The following is a 27,093-nucleotide window of genomic DNA, read 5'->3' as shown; positions in this document are numbered from 1 at the left end:
GAAAATCTGCCCATCTTTGAAAGTTCAGTAAGTGATCTTAAAGTTTTCATTGAATCTTTACTTTTGATATATGATCCAGACATATGCGGCGCTATTCTTATTTTAATTTAATGTTTGCAACGGTGTTAAATTTAACTTGGCCTTTCGGTTAAATGACAGAAAACTTACTCTTGCTTCGGGGACTATATGCGTCCCATCAGAAGAAAATAGAAATCATACAGAAAGCAATCCCAATGGGGAAAAATGATAGACGCATACACCTACATTCAGCATTGATAACTACATGAAACCTTGAGCCCTGTCCTATAATCTTGATTATGACCTTAGGAAGTGAAAACAGGCGGAAGTAAGTTTTTCGTGTGATTTGAGGTTTTAGCGGGGGCGCTGAGCAAATTCCATAAATAAGTGAATGGAGTGGGCTGGTTTACAGAACAGGAGAGAGTAATGACCTTCTCCATTTACCTTCAGTGCTCTTGTGAAATTGCCCTCTTGGGATCACCAGTGATCTCGTGACCAAATACACCTTCCTCTTCTCTCCCCTTAGTGCCCTGGAACCCACTGGTGCTCCCAATATCTCACCACCTGGCTGGCTGTCTTTCTGATGCTTCACCCTACTTTGTTCTCGTTTCTGTATCGTTTTTCTTCGGAGGCTTTTTCAGTGGTGCCACCAGTATGGGCCACTTCCCAGGGTACGGTTTTCTTTTAACAGTCTCGTTGCCTGCAGGAGTCCAGTCATCTTTATAGCTCCAGCTCCCATCTAACGCTTAGTCTTGTCCTTTCACCTGAGCTTCGGTGAAAAGAGCCACCTTCCAAATATTTTAACCTAAATATGTAATTGATCTGAAATTCGCCCTCCAGCTTATCTTTTCTGCCCCTGGAACGCCCCGTTGCCTCATAATTATCCCTTAGAAGGAGAGAGTCATGTGCGATTTCTCGCTTTGAGTGGATGCCACATTCAGCTAGCAACAACCTATTGAACTCCACCCTCCTGCCTCCATTCCATAGAACACTGTTCTTATCTTTTTGTCAGCATAATCCTCTGATTGTAGAACATTCTCTGGCCTTCTCTTTCCCATTGTATCAAATAGGGACTAATCGATTCATCATCCATGCTGATGAATAATGGACACACGGTCTACCCAAGAATGAAGGGTCTGTTGGGCAGGTGCCATTGGTCTAGGCAAAGAGATGGAACGATGTCCCATCAGCCCAGGCAGTTAGTGTTCAAAGGCATCTCTGTCCGCCACACTTGATCCTGTGTGAGGCACATTACTAGTAGTTAGGAGTGGATGCAAGGGGTGAAGACAACTGCTGCTTGGTTGAGGCAGGGAGATTAATTCTAGAATTACTGTCATTCAGACAACATCCCACAGGTATGTGATTATAAACATTATTTGTATGGTAATTAACATTTTGCAAAGCAATTTCATATCCATTTTCTCATTTTATCCTGACGGTATTTCTGCAAGGGAGATATCATTATGCCTATTTTTCATATAAAATAAATAAAGCTCAGGGACAAAACAAGGCTTGCTTGAGATCAGGGAGTGATGGTGGAGTCAGGAATTAAATCTATTCGTCCGGAATCTCTGTTCTAGCCACTTTCTCCTTGATCCACTTATGTCTCAAGATGCTGGGCTGGGCTTTGAGACAGAAAGCCGATGAGCTGAGTGCCTCCCTGAACTCAAAAAGTCTACAGTCTATCATGGAGTGAAGGGGTGCGAGAGGCCTATTCTCAAATAATCCGTACCAGGCAGTATATCTAATGTGCCTTAAGAATTATACCGACTAACTGCCATTGACCAGCAGAAAATGGATTTTTCCCTTTCTACCTGGATCAATAAAGAAAGACTCCTGCTGGCAGGAGTGTAATTTGTATAAAATGCCTTTAACATGTTCATAGCCTTCAATGAAATAAATATATTTCGAGGAATTCTGCTTAACAAAATTGACGAAACTGTGTGCAAAGATTTATCTGCAGAGATGTTCATTGCAGCCTTACTTACAACAGTGAAAAACTGGAAACAATCTAAATTTTCCCAAAGAGGGGATTTCTTCAATAAATCACGGTACAGCCATTAACGGAATGCTGTTCGGCCATTTAAAATGGGAGCCAGGAATGATGTGAGCAGACACAGATGGTCCGCACGGGTGGGAGTGACTGGGTCAGAAGCAGGATTGGCCACGCGAAACGGAAAACTCAAATAACAGAGGCTCATCCCAAGCAGGGCTGTATAACGTTCTCATATAGAAATCCAGAGAGGGGCGCTTGGGTGGCTCAGTCGGTTAAGCATCCAACTTTGGCTCAGGTCGTGATGTCAGTTAGTGAGCCTGAGCCCCGCCTCAGGTTCTCTGCTGACAGCTCAGAGCCTGGGGCCTGCTGGAATAGTGACTATATAGTCACAGGACCCCAGACTTCTCCTCTCTTTCTACTCGGTCATTCTTAGCACATATCTTCTGTAGCATTAGTTGTCAGGGCCCTGCTCATGTGCCCTCTGGAACCCTCCGGGCCCAGGCACAGCGAACCTAGCCTTCCAACTACACACACCTGTGACTCTGCCTTCAAGGCTTTCTCTGTCCATAGGAACTTGCTCACGAAGCCCAAGTGGCAGGCCAGAGAGGTAATGAGCTCCCCCCTCCATACTCCAGGAGTAGCCCTCAAGCAGTAGTAAATAAATACTCCACTTCCTTCGCCGCTCACCTAGAGGCGGCCGGAGGGGGACAACTCTGGAGTGTCTTCTGGGCTGAAGTCCTCACCTACAGGGGGACCCCGGGTCCCCAAAGCAGTCCCGCATCCTTTACCAGCTCCTGCACCGGGGCTTCCTTGAATTACAGCCCAAACTACCTCAACGTACATCCTTGTCTCCGTGTTTGCTGCTGGGGCGTTGCGGCAATATGGCTTCCATTGTCCTGGTTCCCACGGCTCTGGCCCTTATCCTCTCTCTCTCCTCTTTCTCTTGTCTCCCTCCCTCTCACCCCCTCTCTCTTCCTCTCTTCCTCCTTTCCCTTTCCTGCTCCTGCTTCCTCTTCCTCCCACTCGCACTCTACTCCAATAATGGCTCTCCCTCCTTGTCCCTCAGAGCTAGGGATGCTAACACCTCCTTGTTCTTATTAACATTATCCCTTGTGATCTCCCTACACCCTGCACAGACCTTTGTGACCAGCCCTTTTACTAAACTCTACTCAACTTGACTGTGCCTAAAGGCACGGGACCTGTTAGGACCTCTTCCTCCACCCCACCCCATCCTGTTCCAGCCCTGCCTGTAAATACCGAGTATGGGGCTAAGCCCATAGTGTGTGTTCACTAGACAGCAGTCGATTGATTTTCATGCTGGAATGTTAGATGTGTTCATTGAAAAATATCCTCAGAGACTCAAATGCAAAGTAGCAGGAACTGTGTCTGTTTACCGCATCCTGTGCCAGCACTGTGCCAAGCGCCTCGTACATACGTAGCGGGGACGCTGTAAAAATGGACTGAGTAATGAGTACTGCTTTGTTTCCTTAGGAACCGGGGCTCTATTTTTGCCTTTTGGATGAAAATAAGTCTCGGAGCACCCTGGGTGGCTCAGTTGTTTAAGCATGCCGCTCTTGATTTCGGCTCCGGTCACGATCCCGTGGTTTACGGGATCGAGCCCCACGTCGGGCTCTGTGCTGGTGGCAGAGCAGGAGTCACGGTGGGGATGACAGATTGTTGGGATGCAGACGGGAGAAAGATTTTGACCAGAGGAAAAGGCTGCTCTTTCTAGTCATCACTAAAACTATAGGAAATTCAAAAGAGGCCTTCCAGGATCTGGTGACGGTGAAGTGGTTCCAGCAAGCCCTGGAAAGTCATCTGGTGGAAATCATGTAGAGGGTAAATTTAGATATCAGAGCGTAAAGAACTTGGACTAGAGGACATTATACTCTTGTGTAGGATGAATGCATTTACGCAGTTGTTTGGCAAATATTTCTAGACTACCGGTTACATACCACACATGATAAAAGAATGCACAAAGAGGGTGCCTGGGTGGCTCCGTCGGTTAAATAAATGTCTGACTCGATCTCAGCTCGGGTCTTGGTCTCAGGGTTGTGAGTCCAAGCGCCATGTTGAGCTCCGTGCTGGGCATGAAGGCTACTTAGAAGAAGAAGAAGAAGAAGATAATAATAAATAAAACTCAAAGACTAGACAGACTTGGTCGCAATCGTGGATTCGCCCTTTACTAGCCGCATGAACTGAGTCCGTTTTCTGACCTTTTCTGAGCCTCCCCTACTTCACGGGTGATAATGGAATAGCGTGGCCTCATTGGGTATCTGGGAGGATTACATTAAGAAACATACAGTGTGGAGCACACAGTGTGGAGCACACAGTATGTGTGTAGACCCGCAGCCTGTTTGTTTTCTCCCTTTCCTGAATCATGTGACTTGAGTAATAACCCACATTAGGGTCTAATACTTAATGACTTGGACCTTAGACACACTATTCCATGTGACCTTAAGTGATCATTTGCAAAATGAAAATGGCAGCACCTCACGGGTCATGATGACCGTCATACTTGAGGTCATGGGGCAGGCCCAGGAGAGGTTTTCCTTTGTCCCCCCACCCCCCAGCCACCCCTTCTAGATCAAGCCTTTTCAGTGGGAGCAACACTGCCCCAAAAGGGACAAAAATTCGTTTGTCCCTAGGGAATGAAAAACCGTACCCTTTTTCCGTAAAGCACAGATACACACAGTATATCTGTGACGTCAAAATTTCATCAGGGACAGGGGGAGGAAGATGAGGAAAAAATAACTAAATAAGATGCTTTGCAGGGGGCCATGGGGGCATCGGGAGAAAAACATGGAGAAGCATTGCTCTAGAGTAGATCTCCTTGCTAGACTGTGCCCATCAAACCATTACTGGAACGGACCCACTTCTGGGAAGCCAAGTGCCTGTGGCTAGTGGTCTTCCTTTACGCCTTTCTCTTAACCCCATAGGGGAGGTCTCCATTTAGTCTCCAATGCAGGTTATAGTATTGATTTGTATAACCTGCCCCCACTTTTCTTCCGACCGAACTACACGATCAGGCACCGAATCCACAAAACGTTAACAACGGCAGAAAGACGAATGAACGTATTTGGGTCTGAATTCCGGAGAGTGCCCCTTGGGCACGGTTTAAATAACATTCGTGTTCTTTTTAATTTGCTGGTTAGGCCCCTGTGTCGATTAAAATACGGCTTAACACCAGGGTGCGTCGCTTCGCGCATCCTGTTCGTCAGGCGTTAAAAACATGGTCGAAATAAGAACTTTGCCTCCATAGTGTGGCGTCTGTGATTCTGTGATTTTCAAAACCACCTTGGGCACAATATTGAATCCTGTCACCTCGAGGGAAGAAAAGCATTTGAAGGTAGAAGCCTTTCTGGCTCTTAATAACATACTGCATCTGTAACGCGAGGGGAAATTCACAGGTTGGTTTTGGAATGAATAAGCTCACGTGCAGCCTGCTATTTGAATTCAGGAGACAATACCCCCTGGTGCTGGTGCCGTAAGATAATGGATGATTTTTGCACTCAAGAATCTGAATCCCAAAGCCGCCTTGGATTTACACATAGCGGTTAGAGGAACATCTGTATAAGAAAATACCAGAGGACAGCACAGTGCCTTAGAAAAACTATTTGCCAATAAATCTGCTTTTGATGGGCTACTAAAAAATGGACACATCACGCATAAGAGATGCGTGTGTCTATTACAGAGGCTAGCTTTGTGTGCAGTGACAAGCTTCCCCTGGCACACTGAGATAAGAAACAGCAGTCCTTGGTGTCGGCACTCCTGCAAGAAATGAAATGATAATTTGGGGACACACGTACAAGGGTTACCATATATTTGATCAACTTTTGAATATATGCAATACCAGAACCATCTGGCAGCCCCAAGCGAAATTGCCCACAACCTTTGAACAGTCTCTCGAGAAGGAGCCCTGAATCTAATCACGTAGAACCTTCGCCGGACTGTGTGTTATTTCCAAAGCAAGCAGTTCCAGTGTGTTTGCCTGTGGTGGTGACGGGGCACAGAAGGAGTGGGGGAAAGCCATTGTCATTTTCCCCCCGTTTTTTTGCATCAAGGACATTTTTTTAGGTAGGAGATTGGAGGGTTTCTAATGATGACTGCAAAGCAGTTGCTACGTGCGTTTGTAAACTGTGAGTCAAAGCGGGGAAAACATCTTTCGGCACAGAAAACTCACTGAACTTGACCATTGGATTTATTTGATCGCTGCACATAAAGACAAACGGCTCTTCTTATTTTAAAAACTAAAAAAGTAACAGTTTATACATCCGGTTTCAGGTCCATAAATTTTCATGCTCTGTATGAAAGATTGGCAGTTGAGAACTACAGCGATAAACGCTTCAAGTTTCATGTTGATCTGGAGCTTAGAATGTTTTTGGAATATTCTTTTTACATCTTTCACCTGTTTAGTTTAAGCATATCCTAAGTACTCCTCCGGCATTTGATTGGTTTTTTTTCTCCTTTTAATGCTTAAGAATGCAAAGTCAACTATAGATATTCAGTGGAGGGCCAGCCATGAGCTCAGCTGGTCATTATTGCTTTTCCTCTGTCTCCGGCTCGATTTTCTGCTTGGAGTTAGCTCCATGAGAGCCCTGCTCTGGGAGAGCCTCCGTGAGCCACCCAGGCAACCAGTAGACCTCTCCAAGCACACTTGTCTCTGAGAGATATTCCAGAAAATCCAAATGGACTCTTCTGCTATCAGAGGACATCCACAGCATCCTCCCAATCGGAATTAATTTGGGGACCATTAAAAAGATAAAGAACTGGAAAGGAAGGAACAATGACAGAAATGGTCAGATTCAGCCCATAGACACCTTTAAGGAAAGAAAAGCCCTCGTTTCTCGAGTCAGGCGTTCACAGGCTTGGCGATACAGTCAGTGAGAGCTGGGGTGGGTATGCTGAGCAGACAAGAGCTGGGATTTCTGGCTCTCTACCCCGTTTCCTCCTAGAAAGAGAGCTTAGGTTTTTAGGTTTCCATAACATCAGACTCTCCCCAGGTAGGTCAGGGTGTCCGGCGTAAGTTCTTAGATCAGATCTTCCTTTATCACCTTATCAGGGCGAGAGAGCTGTATCCTAGAGAAGAAAAACGAACCAAAGGAGAGTAGGGCAGATAATGAGAAAGGCAGAGGGGGTAAGAATAGAAAAAGAACTACTGAGTGAGATTGCATGCGAGGGACCACTTCCGAAATGGCAGATAAAGGTCTCCTCCCCGCCCCCCATGGTAAAAACCTGTCCACCAGAATGAAAAGGCTTAATTAGCAGCTAAATACAAATCCACATCCTGTATCTTTTCAATGACGTATCACCAAGGTACCAAGCAGAATGTCTGGTTGAAGGTTGGGTGATTCAATCCATCTATTACTCTCTATAAAACAAAGAATCTGTGGTTTCATTACCCTTAAATTGTCTGGCAGTGGGTGAAGTTAACTTTTATTAGGCGCTGTTCTTTCATATTATACAGTGTAGTCAAAGATATATTAGCTTTGACGTTTTCTTACATCTCAATATACTGCGGCGTGAATTTACTGTGAGGCTAATTTAGAAGGAAGCTTTTCAGAGGAGGAAATAATGGTCAGCATCAGCTATGCTGCAAATTATAAGCAGGATGAAAATTCAGGGGGAAATGGACATCCGCATACAATCGCTAGATGTTAATCAGCTTCTTATATGTGTACTCGTGATGATATTCTTTCTCTCTTAAAACTCCAGTTTTGGGGCGCCTGGGTGGCTCAGTTGGTTAAGCGTCCGACTTCCGCTCAGGTCACGGTCTCGCGGTCCGTGAGTTCGAGCCCCGCGTGGGGCTCTGGGCTGATGGCTCAGAGCCTGGAGTCTGCTTCCGATTCTGTGTCTCCCTCTCTCTCTGCCCCTCCCCCGTTCATGCTCTGTCTCTCTCTGTCTCAAAAATAATAAAATAAACATTAAAAAAAATTAAAAAAAAAACCTCCAGTTTTATAAAAACTCCATTCTGGGGGAGGATTTTAGTGTTGAGGAAATGGTATAGTTTATCCTAACATGATTATGTTGTCTTAAAGAAAGAAACACCCATCGGATCAAACTCTATGTAAAAGGTGTTCTCAGAGCTCGCCTTTGGGAAAGGAACCCCCCCCCACTCCCCAATGATAATTTAAGCACTTAAAATACAATTTAAAGATGATTGATCAGACTAATACACAATAAGGTCGTTATAAAACAAATTCCCAGTATGTGAAATTTAATTTCACCTACAGGATTCATCATTCATCACAAAAGTTTTATTACACTCTGGTATCGGGTGCCATTCTCTGACTTTGGGTTGTTTTTTTCCAATAAGATCATGCTGGTTGGCTGATGTTTTGTGGCACCAATTAAGCATATTATTGGTCGATGAAATTGGATCCTGTTTAAAGCAAACAAAGACAAAAACAAGCATATGAGAATGAGAAGTGTAGTCTTTTAGCTTTAAGAACTTAAAATGTAACTGTATCACGCTGGGACGTTTGAGTTGTTAAACTAATCAAACCCAGTCAATCAAATAGTAAAAGATAGTGAGAAGCAGCAACACGAAGTGTTATAAGAAAAGCACCCAATGGAGACACGTAAGAGAAAATCCGTCAGCGACTCATTCAGTTTCTTATCTGTTCTATAGGTTTAGCGCTGGAACGGAGTTGTTTGTTTTTTTTTTTTCCTTTGCATTTATCTTTGTGCCTGAATGAGTTCAATTTCACTTAGTTTAGGACAGAAACTTCAGAACAGCAGGTTAATCCGTCCTGTCTTCATGGGCAACTGAGCAAACAGACCAATATCAGTGTAAAATTGTAATTCTGGAGATTAATGTTGTCTTTCCTGTTTGTGGTGAACTTGACCTCCTTGCCTTTTTTTTTTTTTCCTTCAGCTTCTGTCCAGGGTCCCTGGGAGAGAGCCATCTCGCCGAACAAAGTGCCCTACTATATCAAGTAAGTTGGAAGCATCACGTTCCTAAAGAAGCATTTATTGTGGCTAATCTGCATATTCACAAATGGATTTATTTCTACATTGTGACTGACGTTAACCTGGCTTACAATACCTACTTCTCCATCCCCCAAGGAAGCTTGGAAAGTCAACTCGCGCTAAAATTACCTCTGCAAATGTGCTGATGCAACAGGGAGCTGCCTTTAGGAAAAATCCATTTACTGCAGCCCGTTTCTTGTGTGTTGTGATTGGAAGTGGTGTGGCTTTTCCACAATAGCACAAAACGCTGCAGATAATATTATGGATGGTGAGAGTGAATAGTTATAAGGACAGTTTCATTTGTTTAGGGGTGTTCCCGCATCTCTTTTTCAGCCAAGATGGATGATTTCGGCAGCTGTATGTACACAAAGCGTTTCAGGTGAATAAATACTTCATGGACCCAAAAGGCAGTCAGCAGCAGGCCCGGATTTGTGTAGCTGAGGTGTTCATTCTTGACACATAGCACTCAGCATTTTTCACAACAGAGTCATACTGTTCTCTGGATCCATTTGTGTCCGTCACAGGAATACAGGTGCTTAGAAGCACCTTCTGCAGGATGCATTGTGAAGTACAAATACATTGTACATTGAGTCAGTGATTGACATTGAGTCAATGTACATTGATACACTGGGTCAACACGCAAGGGACAGGAGGGAGGATAGTGGGTCATTATGGCACCTTAACAGTTTCTCGTTGATTATGCGATAGAGTTCAACTTCAATTTAACTTTGAACCTGCTGGTTCAATAATTGAATTTAATCGCCTTCGTGAAATAATCTTCAATACCAGCTGAAGGCTTTCAACCTGCTTCCGCCATGAGTCTGACTAAAAATCCTCCATGTTTTCCCATTGTTCGGGTCTGCCATCTTTTATCAGGTTGGCTTCTGTTCTTCGGCTGCCCAGCGTTTCTTCATAATTCAGTTCTAAACAATCGCAGCAATCCTAGATCTTCATGACTACCATTCTCCGGAAATTAGATCGCATGCCTCACTTTTGTTCACTCAGAAGAATGGGGGTGAGGGAATTCTTTGGGCCATTCAGGGAGAGACACATCCTTTAAGAAAGTTGCGTCTTATTAAATTTTTCCCGACAAAGCATCTCTTACCATTAAAGCCTCTCCTTCGATTTGCTTCGATCCCGCTTTTTATCTTTCTTATTTTTAAATTGTATTATGTTTATGCTGTGTAATTACCAATTCGGTCCCCTTACGTATTTTAAAGACCTATTTTAAATTGTGTGTCTCGTTGAATGACAAATTCACTTAGACATGCGCCGTATGGCTTTACATCCACTGTATATTTTGTGGAACCATTTTATTCAAACTCTGCCCAGTCCTCTCCGGTGTCTTGGTCAATCCCACATTCTCTTCTCTAAGATGTTTGGGACCTGCTACTTCTTCAACCCATTTGTAAAGCTCTCACTTTATCCGATTCCTTTATGATAGATGAAGAGATAGTCCTTACTGGATAGAGGTTCTTCTTTTGTAGCATAGATTGTGAGAGCACCTGAGAACCCAAAACATCTTCAAGTGATTATTCTCCAGATTATTACTGTTTGGGGCTTATTAAATATCTCACAGGGATTCCTAGGGTCTCCCTACCCACTGTCCTTTCCCTAAATATTTATCTTCTCCCCGATGCTATACCCAGCACAAAAGATCCCGGTACATTGCTGTGTGGCAGTGAAGATTCATTCAGTCCAAAATTAACAAGACAGATTCCCCCTCATTGTCCAGGGCTCCTTCACTGGCCCAGATCGGGGAACGTGAACACGTGAGGTCCAGTCCTGGCCCTGTCATGAGTTGACTGTGTCGCCTTGGGCAAATCACTTGCCCTATACACACCTTCGTTTCTCATTTAGAAAATGAGAGGTTGGACTAGGTGATATCTAAGGTTCCCTGTAGCTCTAAGAATCAATGAGTGCGACTCATCAAATGATCTTATCCAAATTCAAAAACTTAAGATCTCAGCTTTTCTTTAAGAAGTTATCTTTATTTTTTTAAATTCTCTAGTTTAATCATTAACATAATATGAATTCTTACTTTTAAAAAAAAGGCATAGCAATTCTGTTTTTCCATTGTTTAATTAGCCGAAGATATGCCCCCTGAACCCACTCCACTTTCTCCAGGTACCCACTTAAAGACATCAAATCTTGGTGTTTAATTTAGGACTGTCATTCTTCCTGATTCAGTGGTAAGAGACATAGAGCCCCAGACAGAAAAAAATCGTAGAGGGGCGCCTGGGTGGCGCAGTCGGTTAAGCGTCCGACTTCAGCCAGGTCACGATCTCGCGGTCCGTGAGTTCGAGCCCCGCGTCGGGCTCTGGGCTGACGGCTCAGAGCCTGGAGCCTGTTTCCAACTCTGTGTCTCCCTCTCTCTCTGCCCCTCCCCGTTCATGCTCTGTCTCTCTCTGTCCCAAAAATAAATAAACATTGAAAAAAAAAATTATAAAAAAAAAATCGTAGAAAAGGGAACAGGGACCTTAAAGCCTCTGAAATGATCAGTTTCTAGGAATGAGGAATTAGGTAATACCTAAAAATACCTCTGAAACTTTATGGAGATCACTTTTCTCTAAAAACTAAAATCTACTGGGGCACCTGGGTGGCTCAGTCGGGTAAGCATCTGACTCTTGATTTCGGCTCAGGTCATGATCTCACGGTGCGTGGACTCGAACCCAGCATCGGACTTTGGGTTGATATCGTGGAGCCTGCTTAGGATCCTCTGTCTTCCTCTCTCTGCTCCTCCCCTGCTCGATAGCTCTTTTCTCTCTCTCTGTCTCTCTCCCTCTCCCTCTCTCTCTCTCTCTCTCTCAAGGTAAATAAACATTTTTTTAAAAAATTATAATCTATTGGAAATTAGAGATTATATAATTTCTCAACTATACCTCTAAAATGCTGGGGCACCTGGGTGGCTCAGTCAGTTGGGCGTCCGACTTCGGCCCAGGTCATGATCTCACGTCTGTGAGTTCAAGCCCCGCGTCGGGCTCTGTGCTGACAGCTCGGAGCCTGGAGCCTGTTTCAGATTCTGTGTCTCCCTCTCTCTCTGACCCTCCCGCATTCATGCTCTGTCTCTCTCTGTCTCAAAAATAAATAAACGTTAAAAAAATTTTTTTTTAAATAAAAAATAAAATAAAATAAAATAAAATAAAATGTTAAGCTAATGTAGGGAGAACGCACGTTCAGAAAATACACATGGTCAACAAACCGATTATTAATGTCATTTGTGATTCATTATTATACACTACTGTTGTCTCAAATATTCTTTTTATAGCAAACTACTTTGACGTACAAGGTTCAGTGGGCTTGAGGCACTGGCAAATGCCATTTGCAATTCGAGGTGCCTTATTTATCCACAACTGACAATATAATAAGTTTATAATGATATTCCTTCACCCAGTCCCCACCCCATAGTTCCTCTTTGTTGTCTCACTTGTCTAGACTTGCATTCAAGAGTTTTAACCACCCGTTTCCAGGTACAGAGCCAGGTGCCTTCTCCGGATCTTTGTTTCATACTTAATACTTTTTTGCCTTTCAACGCTGGGATAAACTGATCCCCTAAATAACCGGAGGTTTCTGCACCAGTCACGTAATTCCAGTTGGGTGTTGACTTGTGCACTCAGGCTTGAGGTTGTAAGTCACTTCCCCCGCGTCTTGGGCTCTAGATTGCAAGTCAGGCGGTGTTGATGCCTGCATCCCGACACCAGCTTTTCATATGGTGCGAAGAATCTCGATTTCGATACTTCACCCCACGTGTTTGTCTAGCTTATTAGTCCACGGCATTCGTCATCGTTACAGTTTTCATCTCCTCGCTCCCTGGGGGCTCTCTTACTCCTGCCAGCGTCTCCTTCAGGTTATTTGATTACAGCCTTCATTGCCACTGAAAAAATAATCGCCAGCGATGTTCAACCTGTTACAACTGCCTTTTCCACCCTCCGCCATTTTGTACTCTTTTTGGCCTACTGTCCAACTCATGAAAATTCCGATATCATAGCCTTTAACCAGCTGCTGCATTCTGTTAGGATTTCTTTCACCTTTTTATGTTGCATCCTCCCATCTGGGCAAACCACACGGAGCCAAGAGCTGGGAACTCTCTGGCTTTCTTAATGAGGTAGAAAATGATTCTTCTGTGTTCTTGACTGTCAGAAGAACTCAGGAATCCCAAACTTGTGTGCGGTATGTTCCTGCAAAGAAATAGCACACTGGGGCAGACCGACAGGGCAACTAGCCCAGAACTCGGTCCCACATGCAGACACCAGGGGCTGTTTGCATCAGCAGCCCGTTGGCATTGGGTTTATCCGGCGGTTTCTTAACACTCGTCCCCTCTCTGCTTCAGCCTTGGCTTCCGAAGAGTAAGGTGCATAAATTTGCTGATTTCTACTTAAAGAAATAAAGGTAGATCTCAGTCCCTCTTCAGTCTGCATTTTTTAACCTCGAGTGCTGTGGAATTCAGTGAATACAATGACATTTACCCAAAGTAGACTTTTCTTAATGTTTATTTATTTGTTTTGAGACAGAGAGAGAGACAGAGAGAGAGAACAAGAGCGTGTACGCACGCATGCATATGAGCAGGGGAGGGGCACAGACAGAGAGGGAGAGAGAGAATCCCAAGCAGCCTCTGCACTGCTGGTGCAGAACGTGATGCAGGGCTCAATCCCTCAACCCTGGGATCACGACCTGAGCCGAAATCAAGACATCACGCCCAACCGACCGAGCCACCGGGGGCGTTTTCCCAAAGGAGACTTCAGCCTCACATCCCCTTACAACCCCTTTTCATTTTCATCTTCCCAGTCTGAGAAATTCTAATCCTTTTTAGGTTTTTAGTCGGTCCTTGAATGACAGGCAAGTGTTCCCCTTGATCGTCTTAGTTGCTTCTCCCTGGATCTTTTCCAGCTCTTACGTCTTCCTTGGGACGTAGTGACCGGAGTGGCCCAAATGTCGGTTATTAAATTTGTTAGCATTGTCTGCAGTCTCCACTCACTCATGGAGAAGGTAAATGCTGTTCGCTTTCTCCCATTGGTGCAGAAATGGAGAAACCAATTGAGGTCATAGCCTCTTCTACCTATGTTAGTTCTGGCTATACTTTGGTTTGCTACTATTTTTCTGTGACACCGGCTGAAATGTTTGACCTGATATTTCTGCCATCCGGCCCTTAGGAAGGGTTTGGGTTTTAGACGAGCGGGTCCTCTCCTCTTTTAAAGGCACTGCTGTTTGTAAAGACTGGGAGGCATTCACTAATGAAACTCAGTAGAAAACCTGCTGACTCAGTCGCCAGTAAGGCCTGTCAGCAGGTTCCCTTCCTAACTATCACTGAAGCACTTCACCGAAGAGCGAAAAAAGGGTTCCGGGAAACATGCTAACTGATCAGCTTTTTTTTTTTTTCACATCCAACGCTCACGAAGCAACTCACGTCCACAGGAGTGTCTCTCTCTTCCCGCTGGTTGTTTTGGGTGTTGTGCACGTTGCTGTAGATGTTGTCTGATGACCCTGATCGACCCTTCCCTCACCTCCCAATCCCAGGCATGTTTCTGTACTTACCTATTGCGTGGGGGGTGCTCACAGCCTTCTTGAGCACTTTTTCAGATTCCAAATCCCTCCCATATCTAATGCATATCTCGCGCGTGTTCTTGCTCCGGTTCCCCATTACTTGTGCCGAGAGTTGCTCTGATTCAAGTTGAGGTGAGCATATTTGTTCCTTTGAGTTCCTGATTGCTATTTCAGTACCTGTATTTATAGAGAGAGGAAGGCGCAGTGAGCTCTGTCTCAGCTTTAACAGCCACCGATGTGCTAAGTACCTGCGTTGGCTGGCTTGCAGCGGATACATTATCTGAGAAGGAGACAGGCTCTGATCATAAAGAACACCGGATTATGACATCCAAGTGTGAGAAATCAGCCGACTAACCCAATCAAAGGAGGGATGTGGAAACTCAGACCACAGTGAAGCCGACTTTAGTCAACATTCTTGCAAGAGTGGGTGTCTGATGGACGGGCACACTGGGAGCAGTCGCTGCAGGCAATTTATCTCCTACTGTGCAACTCCCTCCCCTGGTTCCTCATTGGCTGAGCACTACAGAAGTTACACCCTTACCCGGAAGTCGCCTGTGCCCACGTAAGGCAAAGAGTAGTCTGATTAGAGCAAATGTACGTTCCTTGAGGTGACTCAGGGGCCGCCCTTCTTTGGCGCATGCTCATTGCCAAGCCCGCAAAAAATAAGCCTGAGAAATAGAGAGGGGAGGAGCCGGAGCGTGAAGCGTCTAAGGGTTTGGGACTCCATTGTTGGGGGTGCGGGAGGGGCCGTACGTATTTCCAGTAGGTTGTAAACCTCTTGTTAACTAGACAACACAGAATCTCTGAAAATGAATCATCTCACTCCTCACCCAACTTAGAAAATACTCCCCTATGTCTCATTCCTGATACCTTACTGTCCTAGGAATGATACCAGTCTTCTGACATTCACTTTAAACATTGGTTAAGATTGGCCCAGCTACGTGCTCTATGAAACTAGTAAATAGACCAGGCATCAGAAGGCTTGAAATCTAGTTCTGGCTTTGCTATCAGCTAGCTATTTTTTTTTTCAGTTTTATTTATTTAAGTATTCTCTCCGCTCAGCATGAGTCTGAAACTCATGACCCTGAGATCCAGAGTCCCACGCTCTGCCGACCGAACCAGCCAGCCCCCCCCCCCGCCCCCGCTAGCTATTTGACCACAGGTGAATCGGTTACATTTCCTCGGCCTCAGTTTCTCCGTCAGTCACCTAAGGGGGCTGAATCACGGGATATCCCATGTCATTCCCAGCCCCGACATTCTCCGATTTTATGAATGTTGACTTTGAAAGAAAAATTGTTTATAGCACTTTTCCAGAGGAATGGAAATGGATCTTCAGATCACCCTTGAGAATTCTTACCACACCATCACTCTTCTCTGGATAAAGGACAAATAATATTAACCCCCCTTTTTTTTTTTACTTTACTGTTTAGCACCATTGATAATAGGAAGTGGATGTAACGGGAAATCAGCTGTCTGATTTCAGCTGTCAATCTTTGAAGACACTGGTGAATATCTGTGGGTAATTAAATTTGTGAAATCTCTGCCAAAAACCTGGTGCTCTGACTTTTCAAAAGGCTTTAGTACACAGATAACCCAGAGGTCAGTCTTCTCTGCCGGGCTTTCTCCTCCACAGCTTGATGGTTCCAAAGGTCACATTAGCTGAGTCTCATTAAACTTTGGGACCACAATGAAGGAATAGTCAGTAATGAATAACTGATGACAGAATCACGAAAACACCTCCGTTTACGTTGTTCACGGAAAGAGACTGAATGCGACGCCACCGTGTCACGGAGTCCCCGTTCCGGCCTTTGGTTATGTGGCCCTCGTTGGCAGGTGTCGATGTTGGTATCTTCTGTGTCTCAGAGGTTCATAAACAGTATCTCACAACCCTCCTTATAGTTTCAGAGGCTCCAACACGTAACCTTGACTGAAATGGCAGCCTCCGTGAGGATAGGCGCTGTGTCTCTTTCCCAGCCCAGTGCCTCACTGACAGCATGTGCCCAGTAGATATTGGAATGAAGGAAGGAACGCACACCAGTAATAGCACATGCCTTACACGTTGCTGCCTACTTTTACCTTCAGAAAATCTTCTAGCGTCTCTGTGTCAGTTCCGATGTGCCGCCCGAACGGGTCTCCTATATCCTCTAGACATCAACTTTAATATGAGAAAGCCTGCTGAGTCTTTTATGGAGTTCATCGTGTCGCCTCTAGCAGGTGCCTAGGAGAAAATCCTTAGCACGCGAGCCTGAATGGAATATACCAAATCCTGGGATCCACTTTCTGTTCTGTGCTTATCTAACAGTATGATTTCAGGTACAACTGAGCCCATCTGGGACTGAGTTTCCCCATCGACAATAAGGAAGTAGAAGTAGCTAATGCCTGAGATCACTCTGAGCTCTGGCTTTCTTTGTTTCCATGGAACTGGGGTCTTTTTTTTTTTTTTTTCCTACTTCTGATTTTCTAGTGATCAGTAGAGCTTTGAATCGATCAACCACTGTGCTCACGAAGCATTTGTATGCAGGATCTATTTGGGGGGGCCGGGATGTAGTGGCCCCTAAATCTTACGAGAATGGCATCGATTAGGTTTTATTTACAAAGATTTATTTACAAAGATTTTTTGTAGCGTTCTGTACATTAGGTGTGATGGTTAAAGTTGGCGGCATGGATACGTATACACGGATACATATACACGGATACATATACACGGATGCGTGGCAACCATAATTTTGTATACAAGCCACAACCTCTCTTACGTTACCCAGGTATGGCGTTAGCGTCCCGTGACTCATTCGTGGCACTTTTGGGAATGTGAGAGTGTGCATAAAATGTATTTAGGCCTGTTTCCCTGAAAGAAGAAGAGTAAATCATTTCAGCTCTTTGTTCGTTTTCTTTCTTAACTTTCTCAAACGTGCGCTTTGTTCCATAATCACGTGGTAGAAAAAAACATGGGCTGTCACATCAGATAAACCCGTGTGTGAAGCCCAGGTTCATCATACTCTGTGTTATTTAAACCATTTGCTTAACCTCACACCCATTCTGCTTTCTGGCACGTAAGGAATATGAATTGGCTTTCCTTCTCTTCTCTGAAAGGGAGTCGAAGTCTAATGGACGGTTACGAGATACTGAGTGTCGGATGCGTACGAAAACACAGCTACATGTTTAGAATGTTTTCTGGGACACAAATAGGTCCTTGATCAAATCAGTTTATTTTCATTTTTGGAGTTCCCACGTAATTTGGGGTATGTGTGAATTCCCAAACATTCCTGAGCCGCTCCTAGGCTTCTCTAATTGCTTCTTATCCTGTCCCCCTGGGAAGCAGCATCCTGTTGCCTTGACAAAGGTCAGCAGCAGCCCAGACAACATTTGAAAATAACTTAATAACCTTGAACTGCCTCTCCCCTTTGGATAATTTCCTTAGAGCATTAGCCCTTTGAACACTGACCTGGTTGCAGAAAATGTCCCTCTCTCAGCGGGAAAACCCAAATCCCATTCAGTCTTCCCTGCTTCGGTCCAGGGGATTGGGGCCGGGGGGAGGGTGGGAAGGCAGGGGAGCTTGGGAGCTGAATAGTGGGTAGGGAGAAGGCATTCTTTCCGGGAGAACATTCGTGCGCGCACACACACACATACAATTTCTTCTTTTAAAAAATAACCTGAGTGCATTATATAAATCAGTGCTGTCACATTGCAAATTTTAAAAATCACTCTACGAGAGAGAAAAAAAAAATCTCTGCTTTCGGCAGTCTGCAAAGCTCCTCAGAACAGGTCCTATGTGGGGCTTAGCCCACTGTGAGCCTTGAGCGAATGATCGCGTCTTTTGTGTTATCATTAACTACAGGGTGGATGAAACAGAGAAGCTTTCCCGGTCCTTCTGAAATTTCCAGTAGCTTTTTCTGTTTTGCTTTCTCAACTTATCCATACCCATCTGGGTCCCCGAAGCCACTGCGGGTCACATGGTCAGTGCAAAGATTAATTTTTAACTTGCTTCTTTGTTGTTTTAGAAGGAATTTGTTGTGGTGGGGGTGGTTGTTTCCTTTGGATTTAGTGACTTTTCCTCGGACTTGAGCTTTCTATAGAGGCATTATCTCATAGTTACCATCCATGTAATTGAGACGGGATGAAAGCAAAGTTTAATGTGTACCTACTAAGTGCTAAGTGCTAGACTAGCTGTGTATCTTCCCGCCTATGAGGATGGCCCCATCGGTTGTTATCCAATAAAGAGGACACGGCTGAGACTCAGAGGTTGGTGGCTTAAGTGATGCTCATAATGACGCGGCTTTGCATCTTTCCCACCAACCCTGTGACATCAGCAGGCTTTCCCCCAGTCTAGGACTCCCACAGTCCCCAGTCTCAGTGCTCACATGCGTGCTGCGGAAGGTCAGAGCTGCTTGAAGCTCCCAGGGCTAGAGGCATTGAACTTGGGGAGGAGATGGTTGCTGCCCCCTGAGGGCAGAGGCCAGCTTAGCCAAGATGCGTAAGGTTGCGAGTGGAGACTTATTTGGGGGTAGAGCGGTTCAGGATTGAGAGAAAAAACATTTAATAAAGGGGTGGAGAATAGAGATTTAAAAAATGATAGGACCCAGAAACACCTCACTTGTTGCTCCCAGCCGGTTCGGCTTCCTAGTATTGGTGGTTAAACACCTGCTCTCAGCGTAACGAAGTGCGGCCACTCCAACACTGTGTGGCCGCCATCTTGGACATCACCTGCGTTCCCCTATAGGCCTTGCCTGCACTGCTGGTGGTTTTTCCTTGGCTTTCCTGCCGTCAGCTTCTGCCACCCTACTGTTGTTGCACAGGCCGAATTTCCTCTTTGCTACTTTTGGCAAGAAAAGGCAAGAAAAAATAAAATGGAGCAAATACCTGGTGAGCCCGGATCCCCACTTCCATCAGGGCTTCCCTAAGGTGAGAGTACGGCCAGAAGAGTAACCTGATAGATGCCATGGAATGGGTTTCTCCTCAGACTCCCAGTTCTAAGACTTTTCAGAGGTTAGCACACGGTCAACTCGGGGGGACTAGAACAGCTCGTCAGGAGGCTTTTCAGCGCCAGAGCATGTCCTTGAACTTGATTCCATCCTCCCCTGCCAGCAACAAATGACATCTCATCTGCCTCATAAATCCCAGGCCTATGGTTCTAGTCTTATTGTCTCTGGGTTTATGATCGTAACGACATGGTGGGAAAGAAGTCTTTCATATCCCGTCTCCCAAGTGACTGAAAACCACCAAACCAGTGGGGGAAATTAATATGTTTTCACAGATAAAGAATAACTGAGATTTCCTATAGATTACGAGAAATCTCTGCCGGAATATTTAGTCACCCTCTACTAATATAGAAATAGAAGTGCTTGGGGCGCCTGGGTGGCGCAGTCGGTTAAGCTCCGACTTCAGCCAGGTCACGATCTCGCGGTCCAGGAGTTCGAGCCCCGCGTCGGGCTCTGGGCTGATGGCTCAGAGCCTGGAGCCTGTTTCCGATTCTGTGTCTCCCTCTCTCTCTGTCCCTCCCCCGTTCATGCTCTGTCTCTCTCTGTCCCAAAAATAAATAAATGTTGAAAAAAAAATTAAAAAAAAAAAAAAAAGAAATAGAAGTGCTTTACCAAATATGAGGCCAGGCTAATGCTTTCTTCCTCACTCTTATATCAATACTGCACTAACTTTTCTGCCAAAAAAAAAAAAAAAAAAATCCCACCAAATAATAGGGAAGAATGAACTCTAGGTGGAGCAGGAGGGGCCAAGCCTCAAAAGTGTGGCAAAAGTTTGGGGCACCTGGGTGGTTCAGTAGGTTGAGCGTCCGACTTTGGCTTAGGTCATGATCTCGCCGTCCATGAGTTCGAGCCCCGCGTCGGGCTCTGGGCTGACAGCTCGGAGCCTGGAGCCTGCTTCGGATTCTGTGACTCCCTCTCTCTCTGCCCCTCCCCTGCTCATGCTCTGTCTCTGTCTCTGTCTCTGTCTCTCTCTCTCTCTCTCTCTGTCAAAAATAAATAAACGTGAAAAAAAATTTTTTTAAAGTATAGCAAAAGTTCAAAGTGTAAATAGAGCAAAGGGAATGAGAGCGAGAGAGAAAAGGAGGGGCAGAAGAGGGGAGGGAAGGAAAGGGTAGGAAAAATAGGCCTATGACTCCTTCCCTGGCGGTTGCGAGGGGGTCTGAATGACCTGTACTCAACAGACCACCTTATAAACATGCCCGTGACCTCCCAGACCTCCTTGTTCATCCCGTTCATGGCATTTTTAACTAGCAGAAAGGTACCTGAAAGCCCTGTGTATAGAATGTTCTCCGCAGGATATACCCGGTCTGCCTTTTTTGCTTATGGTAAATAAACCTGGAATATATGGGTTTATGAGGGATGACTGCATAGAAAATGAGGCATAGTCACCTGAGCATTTTCCTGTTTTTGTCATTAACAAATTATCAAAAGGAAGCCTTTGGAGACTGAACTGGCTTCTCCTCAGTGTCGCTATTTCTGCGCACATTTTCGAAAAAACGCTTCTGTTAATACGAAACCAGAGTGTATCATAATGTGAAAGGACGGGGATGTTTTGGGAACGTGTCCTGATGATTTCAGGCTCCTCCAGGGAGAGAACGTTTTGTCTGTGCCCGGTGTTTCCCTTATGATCCTTCAGCTCATTAGTGGCGATTGGTACTAGATGAGAATCTGTGATTTATGGGACTCCAGTTTGAAATGCAGTCCTGGGGCGCCTGGGTGGCGCAGTCGGTGAAGCGTCCGACTTCAGCTCAGGTCACGATCTCGCGGTCCGGGAGTTCGAGCCCCGCGTCGGGCTCTGGGCTGACGGCTCGGAGCCTGGAGCCCGTTTCCGATTCTGTGTCTCCCTCTCTCTCTGCCCCTCCCCCGTTCATGCTCTGTCTCTCTCTGTCCCAAAAATAAATAAACGTTGAAAAAAAAAAATGAAATGCAGTCCTTTCTACCTATACAAAATGTAGTTATTTTACTTGAAAAATTCCTTTTGCAGTGAGTGGAAGGAAAGAAAAGCAGGAAGAGGGGGCCCATATGTTTCCCCTTACCATGTGGTCCCCACTCCGAGGAAATCACAAGTCTAAGAAATGGCCAAGGTCAAGACTGCTGAGGGATATGGCCATTGTTTTTATAGGGGTTTTGAAGTTTTTTAAATGTCATAAAAATTTTGTACGTTCTATATTGAAAAGTATATAAATGACATTCAATTTTACCTTAGAATAGATCTTAAAGAGACCAAGGACCTCTATAACTGCCTTGAAGCCCTGAGTCGTCTTCACGCTTTAACTCTTTGGGATGTTTTGTTAAATCTTGTGATCCGTCACCTCTCCAATTAAGCTTTAAACTCTTCGACATTGCTTCAGCCTCATGCACCCTGCGTCGTCCTGAGCATTTCATTATCTCACACATAAAAATGGCGAACAAATACTTGACGCTTTGTTTTGATTTTGCGGAAGAGTAAGTATATTTGCAGGAACTGAGCCGTGATCCTAATAAGTATTCTCATAAAGGAATAGATCATAACAGATCAAAGGCATTCTAGGGGCACCTGGGTGGCTCAGTCGGTTCAGTGTCTGACTCTCGATTTGGGCTCAGGTCATGATCTCATGGTTTGTGGGATGGAGCCCCACGTCGGGCTCTGTGCTGACAGCATGGAGCCTGCTTGGGATTCTCTCTCTCTCCTTCTCTCTCTGAACCCTCCCCTGCATGTGCACATGCACATGCCTTCTCTCTATATATCAAAAGAAATAAAATGTACTTTTTTAAAAAAGGCGCGGGGCGCCTGGGTTAGTAGGTTAAGTGTCCGACTTCATTGCAGATCATGATCTCGCGGTTCATCAGTTCGAGCCCTGTGTTGGGTTCTGTGCTGACAGCTCGGTGTGCTGACAGCCTGCTTTGGATTCTGTGTCTCGCTCTTTCTGCCCCTCCCCCGCTCATGCTCTGACTCTCTCTCTCAAAAATAAAAGGCTTTGGGGGCGCCTGGGTGGCTCACTCGGTTAGGCGTCCGACTTCGGCTCAGGTCACCATCTCACGGCTTGTGAGTTTGAGCCCCACGTCGGGCTCTGTGCTGACAGCTCGGAGCCTGGAGCCTGCTTCGGATTCTGTGTCTTTCTCTCTCTCTCTCTCTCTGCCCCTCCCCTGCACACACTCTGTCTCTCTCTGTCTCTCAAAAATAAATAAAAACATTAAAAAATTTTTTTAAATAAAAGGCGTTCTATATGTTTTTATTCTAGGTAATCTCCCTGGCATTAGTTGTTTAAATTGTATTTTGAGGGCAACTTGAGCCATCCGCTCCTTCATTGTCTCTATTTTTGGTGGTTGAAAGCAGAGAGAAATGCTTGATGGTGTTGGTTGCCTCACTGAACTGTCCTGTGAACCGTAACTCTTTGGAAGTTGCTATTTTAGAGGAAGTACCGTTAAGTGAACGTATTCCTTTGGTAGCTCCCGTTGCCAAAAGTTACGAGGATATCTTAGGACAGTGCCTTCCAATCCTATTCCTGGCAAAGTGCACAGGCTGCCTTCAGAAGCTGAGTTCAGTGAGTGCACATAAGCCTATGTCTTAATATTAAAAGACTTTGAAGGACGTTGGGATGAGGTACGTTGGTAGAATCTAAGAGAGATGTTGAGGCAGAGTCATAGTGGCATCCAGCGGGGAAGAAAAGACCTCAAACTGGCGCTTAGTTATACGCACCCAGCTCTTGTCTTGCCCTGGTAAATATTAGATGCCATTAACAAGCCCATATAAAATAGATTAATTGCATAAATGTCTAGCGTTAGTACAAAGAGAGCCATTTTTTTTCAAATATGGTTTTGTTTTGTCTTTGGCGGGGGGAAAAGCCATCCCATTCTATCTTTTTAAATAGACTTTATTACTAAAGAACTTAGAGTTGTTTCTCTAACTCGTATGTCATATGCTCAGCTGCCAGGCCATGTCTTTTTACTATAAGCCCGGCAGAGGAACAAAAGTCACCCTTACTCAGCTCAGCCTCGTTCATCATCAACAAAATTGCCAATTATATTCCAAGCCCTTGAATGTATTGCTTGAGAAGATGTATCAGCTCCCTTTCAAGGAAGCCGCTCAATGTTGAGTTGGAAGTTTGATCTTTCTCTACTGGTTGGTAGATTCGAGCATACTAATCTTGTTTTGATTTGTGAACCGGAAAAGATTAGTCTGCAAGTATGGAGAAAACATGTTCAAACCACAGAGTAATTTTTCCTGAGAAGTTACCTGACTGTAACTGTAACTATCCCTCAGAGTACATCAGAGGGCTCAGATGTGGAACATTTCTTTAAAATTAAAACCTAAAAATCCTGACGTCTAATAGAATGTGTAAAAATAACTCCTATCTGGAGGATATGGGATGAGTAGAGGAATACCGAATAATCTCATCTGACAGTTTGGGCCGTACCTTTATATTACGTGCTGTGGCCTTGAAAAATAGAGAATTAATTCAATAAAACATTGGGAAAAAAATTACATAAACATAAACTATTTTAAATTAAAAACACTGAATTGGAACGGGAGGAAAAAAATCTCCCAGGAAATCAATATCGCTTGGGCAAGCATGAATCCCAGACCAGCGATATTTTTATCCAAATAACACCTAGTTCTATGGTGAACAAACACCTTTATCACCAAGTGTTATAAACAGAGAGTGAAGAAACAAGTACTTAGGGCTGTTAGATTTACTTCTCCAAGATGGTAACTGTATTCAGTTTCAGGCTTGAGTATAGCAACATCTGAATTTATTCACAGTACTATGTCAATTTAGGATTGCAAAATACAAATAGAGACGTGGTAAAACACTTACGGTGATCGTTAAGAGTGGTGGCTGTAGGGAACAGATGATTGTTGTTGTGTAGACTAATAATATACGTAAGGAAATCTGTGTGAAATCTAAGTTGGGCTAAGAAACACCGAACTGGGGCACGTGGGTGGCTCAGTCAGTGAAGCATCCGACTTCGGCTGAGCTCATGATCTCGCAGTTCGTGAGTTCGAGCCCTGTATCGCGCTCTGCCCTGTCGGTGTGGAGCCTGATTGGGATGGTCTGTCTCCCTGTCTCTCTCCGCCCCTCCCCCACTCGCACTCTTCCTCGAAAATAAATAAATAAACATTTGAACAAATAATAAAACACCAAACTAAGGCAGAGGTACAATAATCAATCCATAGGAAATTAAATTTAGGCATAAGTACCGAAACCATAAATTCTGTAGGTGTTAGAAAATCGTACGCACGGTAGTTCCGCACCCCCATCCGCGATTTCACTTGGCACGGTTTTGGTTACCTGCAGTGAACCAGAAGCAGGTGATGCGCCTTCTGAAATACTGTCAGTAGCAAGGCTCTTCAAGTTGAGCCCTGAGTACCCTCTTTCTGCAACCTCGAAGAGGTAAACTTTTGAAATACGAACATTGACTTTGCTCGCTGTCCCAAGTAAAGATCGATGGCTGAAACACATACTTGAGGATGAACAAGGCTAGTAGGGGCAAACAAGATACCTCACTGTCTTAGAGACCGTGAGCAGCACCGGGGGGGTGCCTTAGAGAGCTTTTGGTCTCCCGTCGTGCCCACTGACCACTCTTTACCCCCAGCAGCACCAGGCAAACATCTAAACCAAAGAATGAGCTTGCCGATCATGACGGTAATGAGCATCGCCCCGGTGCTCCTGGAATCCCTGCATGTCCCAGAGCGGTTCCTGTCCTCCTAGTCAAAGACGTAGGCCTGGCATGCCAATGAGGGGGGCAGTTGCTATTAACGGTGCCCGCATGGATTTTAATACGGCATATTTTTGCAAAGAAGTAGAACTGAGGATTCAAAATGTTTAAGGCTCCAAGTAGAATGGAAATAACCTTGGATGAGGAATGAAGCCCGTGAAAAGATGTTCCCCGTCTCGTCACCAGGGAAATGCACGTAAACACACGCACACACACACACACACACACACAGACCCCACAATGAGATACCGCTTCACAGCCAGTAGAATGACTATTGTTAAAAAAAAAAAAAAAAAAAAGTGTGGCTGAAGGTGGAGAGAAACTGTAGCCTAGGACATTGCTGGTGGGAATGTAAAATGATGCGGCCACTGTGGAAAACAGCTTGGCATTTCCTCAGAAAGTGAAACGGGGAATTCCCTGTGATGCAGCCAGTGCATTTCTAGACGAGTATCCCAAAGAACTGAAAGCAACAACTGAAACGGCTCATGTCGTCACTCACGTCCATAGCAGTATTACGCTCAACAGCCAGGAAGTGGAAACAACCCACATGTCCTTTAACAGATGACCAGGTAAGCGAAATGTGGTATATACATACAGTGGAATATTATCCAGCCTTCAAGTGGAACGCAATTCTGCCACATCTTGTAATGTGAATAAACCTTTAAAATGTTATGGGAAGTGAAGGAAGCCGGACACAAAAGAGACAAATACTACGTGATTCCCCTCCTGAGGGACCTATAAGAGTCAAATTCGTAGAGATAGAAAGTATATTAGGGGTTGCCCGGGAATGAGGTGAAGAGGGAAGGGGAGTTAGAGTTTAATGGACACAAAGTTTTTGTTTGGGACGATGAAAGAAGCTCTTGAAACGGATGGAAATGATGGTTGTACACCATTGTGAATGTACTTAATGCTACCGAATTGTACACTTAACACATGACTAAAATGGTAAAGTTCGTGTGACCTATGTTTTATTCCAGTAAAAACTTGCCCTCCAGATAACAGATTGATTAATTTGTGCAGGGTCTTGAAAATGTAATTCGTTGTCAAATTGGCTATATTTGTATAGGATTTAAATAAGAGGCTAGAGGGGCGCCTGGGTGGCTAGGTCAGTTGAGCGTCCGATCCTTGATTTTGGCTCAGGTCATAGTCTCAGGGTTTGTGGGATCGAGTCCCACAGTGGGCTCTATGCTGACAGTTGCAGAGCCTGCCTGGGATTCCCTCTGTCCCTCTCTCTCTCTTCACACCCCTCCCTCACTCTTTCTCTCTCAAAACATAAACTCGGGGCGCCTGGGTGGCGCAGTCGGTTAAGCGTCCGACTTCAGCCAGGTCACGATCTCGCGGTCCGTGAGTTCGAGCCCCGCGTCGGGCTCTGGGCTGATGGCTCAGAGCCTGGAGCCTGTTTCCGATTCTGTGACTCCCTCTCTCTCTGCCCCTCCCCCGTTCATGCTCTGTCTCTCTCTGTCCCAAAAATAAATAAACGTTGAAAAAAAAAATTAAAAAAAAAAAAACATAAACTCTAAAACAAACAAACAAACTGTAAATAAATAAACCTTCAAAAGCTAGAATAATCTCTATTTTTTTAATTCCATATTAACGATCTGTATGAGACTGTAAAAACATACGTAAACTAGGTACAGGAAGTAGAGAGCTTTTTCTTAGGTATCCAAGAATTCCCTATGCTTTTGAACCCCGTTGCGTGATTTACTTCCTTGAATTGGCCTGCAATACCATTGCAGAGATAAACTCGTGTGTTTGTGAACCGTTCTGAAGTGCTCAAATGAAAGCCTAAAACTATAAAATGCATTATTATTCATTAAAGAGACAGAGTTTATAAGGCTGTCTCTGATCATCGTCAAGGCATAAATGGCTACTTTCACCCATAATTAGCCA

The 27,093-nt window shown here is 44.8% G+C and overlaps 1 protein-coding gene across 8 annotated transcripts in view; it reads left to right on the top strand.

Annotated features, from left to right (window-relative positions):
- The window catches only part of DMD (dystrophin), a 2,018,590-nt gene that overhangs the window by 1,803,707 nt on the left and 187,790 nt on the right, over positions 1 to 27,093 (top strand). For all 8 annotated transcript variants that reach the window (XM_043570319.1, XM_043570321.1, XM_043570317.1 and 5 more), the window contains one exon: positions 8,892 to 8,952. In XM_043570319.1, coding sequence (XP_043426254.1) covers positions 8,892 to 8,952 — 61 coding nt within the window. The remainder of the gene's footprint in view (positions 1 to 8,891; positions 8,953 to 27,093) is intronic.

The sequence above is a fragment of the Prionailurus bengalensis genome, chromosome X, assembly GCF_016509475.1.
Source record: "Prionailurus bengalensis isolate Pbe53 chromosome X, Fcat_Pben_1.1_paternal_pri, whole genome shotgun sequence".
NCBI classification, from domain to species: domain Eukaryota; kingdom Metazoa; phylum Chordata; class Mammalia; order Carnivora; family Felidae; genus Prionailurus; species Prionailurus bengalensis.
This window is presented reverse-complemented; position numbering and strand designations above follow the sequence as displayed.